Here is a 6297-nt window from a genome sequence, read left to right on the forward strand (position 1 = left end):
CAATAGATGCAGAAAAAGCATTTGACAAGATCCAACAGCCATTTATGATAAAAACTCTGAACAAAATGGGCATAGAAGGGAACTACCTCAACATAATAAAGGCCATATATGACAAACCCACAGCCAACATCATACTCAATGGGCAAAAACTGAGCGCCATCCCCGTGAAAACAGGAATGAGACAAGGATGCCCTCTATCACCACTCTTATTTAACATAGTAGTGGAGGTCCTGGCCAGAGCAATCAGGCAAGAAAAAGGAATAAAAGGAATCCAAATAGGGAGGGAAGAAGTGAAACTCTCACTGTTGGCAGACGACATGATCTTATATATAGAAAACCCCAAAGAATCCCCTGGAAAACTCTTAGAAGTAATCAACAACTACAGCAAAGTTGCAGGGTATAAAATCAATTTGCATAAATCAGAAGCATTTTTATATTCTAATAATGAACTAACAGAAAAAGAACTCAAGAACACAATACCATTCACAATTGCAACAAAAAGAATAAAACACCTCGGGGTAAATTTAACTAAGGAAGTGAACGACCTATATAATGAAAATTATAAGGCCTTTCTGAGAGAATTGGATGACGACATAAGGAGATGGAAAGACATTCCATGTACGTGGATTGGAAGAATAAACATAGTTAAAATGTCCGTTCTACCTAAAGCAATCTACAGATTCAACGCTATCCCAATCAGAATCCCAATGACATTCTTTACAGAATTAGAACAAAGAATCCTAAAATTCATATGGAACAACAAAATACCCTGGATAGCCAAAGGATTCCTGAGAAAAAAGAACAAAGCTGGACATATCACTCTCCCTGATTTCAAAATATACTACAAAGCTATAGTAACCAAAACATCATGGTACTGGCACAAAAACACACACACAGATCAATGGAACAAAATTGAGAGCCCAGAAGTAAACCCACACGTTTATGGACATCTAATATTTGATAAGGGAGCCAAGGGCATACGATGGAGAAAGCAGAGTCTCTTCAATAAATGGTGCTGGGAAAACTGGACAGCCACATGCAAAAGAATGAAAGTACACCATTCCCTTACACCATGCACAAAAATCAACTCAAAATGGACTAAAGACTTGAATGTAAGACCCGAAAGCATGAAACTTCTAGAAGAAAACATAGTCAGTACACTCTATGACATTGGTCTGAGCAGCATATTTTGAAGTCCCCTGTCTGACCGGGCAAGGGAAACAAAAGAAAAAATGAACAAATGGGACTACGTCAAACTAAAAAGCTTCTGCACAGCAAAGGAAACCATCAACAAAACGAAAAGACAACCTAACAATTGGGAGAAGATATTTGCAAACCGTATATCAGATAAGGGGTTAATATCCAAAATATACAAAGAACTCATACAGCTCAACAACAAAAAAACCAACAATCCAATTAGAAAATGGGCAAAAGATCTGAACAGAGATTTCTCCAAAGAAGATATACAGATGGCCAACAGGCATATGAAAAGATGCTCAACATCATTAGCTATCAGGGAAATGCAAATCAAAACTACAATGAGGTATCACCTCACTCCGGTCAGAATGGCTGTAATCAACAAGACAGGAAACAACAAATGTTGGAGAGGATGTGGAGAGAAGGGAACCCTTGTTCACTGCTGGTGGCAGTGCAAACTGGTGCAGCCACTATGGAAAGGAGTATGGAGTATCCTCAGAAAATTAAGAATAGGTCTACCATATGATCCAGCTATTCCACTGCTGAGTATATATCCAAAGAACTTGAAAACACAAAGGCATAAAGATACTTGCACCCCTATGTTCATTGCAGCATTATACACAATAGCCAAGACATGGAAGCAACCTAGGTGCCCATCAAGGGATGAATGGATAAAGAAGATGTGGTATTTATACATGATGGACTACTACTCAGCCATAAGAAATGATGAAATACGGCCATTTGTGACAACATGGATGGACCTTGAGGGTATTATGCTGAGTGAAATAAGTCAGAGGGAGAAAGTCAAATACCATATGATCTCACTCATAAGTAGAAGATAAAAACAACAACAAAAAAAAACACATAGCGTTGGACATTGGACTGGTGGTTACTATTGGGGAAGGGGGGAGGGGAGGGAAAAGGGTGATTAGGCTCACGTGTGAGGGGATGCACTATAATTGGTGTTCGGGTGGTGAACATGATGTGATGTACACAGAATTCGAAATATGATGTACATCCGAAAAAAATAAAAATTAAAAAAAAAAAAAAAGAAGTTATGTGTGGGGCAGCCATAACAGCTCTGTTAGTTTGCTTGGGCTACTATCACAAAACACTACAGACTGGGGGCTTAAACAACAGACATTTATTTCTCACAGTTCTGGAGGCTGGGAGTCCAAGACCAAGGTGTCGGCAAGGTAGGTTTCATTCCTATACCTCTTCTCTTGGCTTGCAGGCGACCTCCTTCTTGCTGTGTGCTCACATGATTGTTCATTGTGAGAGAGAGCGAGCGTGCACCCTGGTGTCTTTCCTCATAAGGACACTAAGCCTATCAGATCAGGGCCCCACCCTTATGACCTTATATAACCTTAATTACTTCCTTAGAAGCCCCATCTCCAAATACAGCCACACTGAGGTTTAGGGCCTCAACATACGAATTTGGGGGGGCGGGGGGACACACATTCAGTCCATAACAATGGTGAGGTTAGCTCATCCGTGGCATCCCCTGGTCTCCAGCCGTGAATTTGCTAGATCCCATCTCTCAAACTCCCTTTGTCTGTGGTCCCATTGGGAGAAAATGAATGAAGCAGAGCACACCCCCAGGTGGCTTCCACTTTCACCTAACCATGGAGTATTGCTGTGACTCACCCACTTTGAGAGAAGAGGTATACTGGTCAGGGTTCATAGTTGCAGACAACAGAATCCAGTCCAGTTGGTTTAAGTAGAAAGAATTTGTTAGTGGGTATGTATATAGCTCACAAAATCGTAGAGAGAACTAAAGAAACAGATTCTAGGTTGAGCTTCCCTGCCTTCTCCAGGCATGCCATTCTCCCAGCACCTTTGCATGTTCACCGACCTGGAAGCTCTCCAAATTTCTTCCGTTAGGGTTTTCTATGGAGACTCTATTCTAGGAGAGAGACCAAATATGTATTTCTTATGTCACAGACACACTACCGTTTTCCAAGAGTCCTTTCTGATTTGGGACTTAAATTTGTTGCAAAGGGCATAGACCATTGAGGTGTTGTCCCACTCGCACGATGAGCCGCATGCCCGAGCCAAGTGGGAGTGATGAGCAGCAGCCCAAGTTATAACATGTTCTATTTTACATCTCTTTGTCAGCTGTAACCTAAAGCATGTACAAATCTGAGAAAATGTAAGCATTTCTTTCTATAATTTGTAATTTTTACAATAATTTTAATTCTTAATCAAATTAATCTTTTTAAATTTATGGTTTTATACTACCAGCTAAATTAGGAAAGTAATTTATGTTGTCTATTCTATTAATTTGTTTATTTCTACCTTTTTAAAGGATTTAATAATGTTTACAATCATTATAGTAAACCTAAGATGTTGGCAGTTTGCATAAAAAAAGACAAAACTGTCCCATTGGCAACAACATGGATGGACCTTGAGGGTATTACGTTAAGTGAAATAAGCCAGACAGAGAAAGACAAACACTGTATGATTTCACTCATATGTGGAAGATAAATAAACACAAGGATAAAGAGACAGATTAGTGGTTACCAGATTAGAGGGGGTGGGCGAAAGGGGTAAAGGGGCATACATGTGTGATGATAGATAAAAACTAGACTATTCGTAGTGAACACAATGCAGTCTATACAGAAACTGACATATAATAATGTACACCTGAAATTACACAATGTTACAAACCAATATGACCTCAATAAAAAAATAATAATAAATTAAAAAGGAAAAAGATTTTGGCAGTTTGGCTACTTCCCAGTCAAGTAATTACCTATTTTTACTTTTTTTTCTTAGTTTGAAATAATTTCAAACTTTCAGAAGAGTTGCAAGAACAATACAAAGAATTCCCACATACCCTTTACTCAGATTCACCAATTTTTAACATTTTGCCAGTTTGCTTTATAATTTTCTCTGTGTGGGTGTGAATACATACATATGTATTTTTCCCCCTAAACCACTGGAAATCAATGCCCCTTTACCACTTACCCTCTTGTATTTCCCCTTGTAAATCAATGCAATGTATTGCTCCCTTCATCAAGAAGGTCTTGCTATAAAAAAAGGTCAGACGATCTTAATATTATGTTTATTGACATAGCAAAAACTGTGAATGATGTAAAAGCTAATGCTTTGACATCAAGAATATTCTCTTTATTACATACTAGTATAGAACCTGATCATAAACAACTATTATTGCTTGCTGAGGTACAGTGGTTACTGAAGGGGGGAGCTCTGTTTGAATTCAGGAACAAATTCTTAGTTTTAAAAGTTGGTTCCTATACAGCCACTGTGGAAAATAGTATGGAAATTTTATCAAAAACTTAAAAATAGAAATATCATATGATCTAGCTACTCCACTTCTGGGTAGTTATCCAAAGAACATGAAAACACTAATTCAAAAAGATACATGCACCCCTATGTTCATCACAGCATTATTCACAATAGCCCAGACTTGGAAGCAACCCAAGTGTTCATCAACGGATGAAAGGATAAAGAAGATGTGGTCTGTATACACAATAGAATACTGCTCAGCCATTTAAAAAAAATTACATTTTTCCATTTGTGACAATATGGATGGCCCTTGAGGGTATTATGTTAAGCAAGATAAGTCAGACAGAGAAAGACAAATACAGTATGATTTCACTCATATGTGGAAGATAAACACATAGATAAGAATAGATTGGTGGTTACCAGAGGGGAAGGTGGTGGGGGGAGGGGAATGGCAAAAGGGGTACATACAAATGATGAGGGATGGAAACTAGACTTTTGGTGGTGAGCACGATGCAGTCTATACAGAAGCCAAAATGAATGATGTACACTTGAAATTTACACAATGTTATAAACCCACGTGACCTCAATAAAATAATTTTTTAAAAGTTGGTACTTTCGCTCTCTGCTCCTCCTCGTTCGACAGACAGCCGCTTCCCTTCCGCACTGCTAGCCGCGTGCCCGCGACGCGATGGTGAAGGTCGGAGTAAACGGATTTGGCCGTATTGGGCGCCTGGTCACCAGGGCTGCTTTTAACTCTGGCAAAGTGGATATTGTTGCCATCAATGACCCCTTCATTGACCTCAACTACATGGTCTACATGTTTCAGTATGATTCCACCCATGGCAAGTTCCATGGCACAGTCAAGGCCGAGCACGGGAAGCTTGTCATCAACGGAAAGGCCATCACCATCTTCCAGGAGCGAGATCCCGCCAACATCAAATGGGGCGACGCTGGTGCTGAATATGTTGTGGAGTCCACTGGTGTCTTCACTACCTTGGAGAAGGCTGGGGCTCACTTGAAGTGTGGAGCCAAAAGGGTCATCATCTCTGCTCCTTCTGCTGATGCCCCAATGTTTGTGATGGGCGTGAACCACGAGAAATATGACAATTCCCTGAAGATTGTCAGCAATGCCTCCTGCACCACCAATTGCTTGGCCCCCCTGGCCAAGGTCATCCATGACCACTTTGGCATCGTGGAGGGACTCATGACCACAGTGCATGCCATCACTGCCACCCAGAAGACCGTGGATGGCCCCTCTGGGAAGCTGTGGCGCGATGGCCGAGGGGCTGCCCGGAACATCATCCCTGCTTCTACTGGTGCTGCCAAGGCTGTGGGCAAGGTCATCCCTGAGCTGAATGGGAAGCTCACTGGCATGGCCTTCCGTGTCCCCACCCCTAACGTGTCAGTCGTGGATCTGACCTGCCGCCTGGAGAAAGCTGCCAAATACGATGAGATCAAGAAGGTGGTGAAGCAGGCATCAGAGGGCCCCCTCAAGGGCATCCTGGGCTACACTGAGGACCAGGTTGTCTCCTGCGATTTTAACAGTGACACCCACTCTTCCACCTTCGATGCTGGGGCTGGCATTGCCCTCAACGACCACTTCGTCAAGCTCATTTCCTGGTATGACAATGAATTTGGCTACAGCAATAGGGTGGTGGACCTTATGGCCCACATGGCCTCCAAGGAGTAAGAGCCCCCTGGACCACCAATCACCCAGCAAGAGAAGGAGAAAGGCCCTCAGCTGCTGGGAATGCTTGCCCCAACTTGACCCCCTAACATATTGAGAGTCTCCTGACCTCCACAGTTTCCATCTCAGACCCCCTGAAGAAGGGGAGGGGCTTGGGGAGC

The 6297-nt window shown here is 41.8% G+C and overlaps 1 protein-coding gene across 1 annotated transcript; it reads left to right on the plus strand.

Annotated features, from left to right (window-relative positions):
* The first annotated feature begins 4260 nt into the window (after positions 1 to 4260).
* On the plus strand, positions 4261 to 6218 carry LOC106827217 (glyceraldehyde-3-phosphate dehydrogenase). The gene has a single exon (XM_014834961.3). The coding sequence runs from the start codon at positions 5138 to 5140 to the stop codon at positions 6137 to 6139; it is 1002 nt and encodes a 333-aa protein (XP_014690447.3). The 5' UTR covers positions 4261 to 5137; the 3' UTR covers positions 6140 to 6218.
* The last annotated feature ends 79 nt before the right edge of the window (positions 6219 to 6297 follow it).

The sequence above is a fragment of the Equus asinus genome, chromosome 10 (assembly GCF_041296235.1).
Source record: "Equus asinus isolate D_3611 breed Donkey chromosome 10, EquAss-T2T_v2, whole genome shotgun sequence".
Taxonomy (NCBI): Eukaryota; Metazoa; Chordata; class Mammalia; order Perissodactyla; family Equidae; genus Equus; species Equus asinus.

Coding starts and splice junctions, on each gene's coding strand:
- LOC106827217 (XM_014834961.3), top strand. CDS start 5,138: ATGGTGAAGGTCGGAGTAAACGGATTTGGCCGTATTGGGCGCCTGGTC.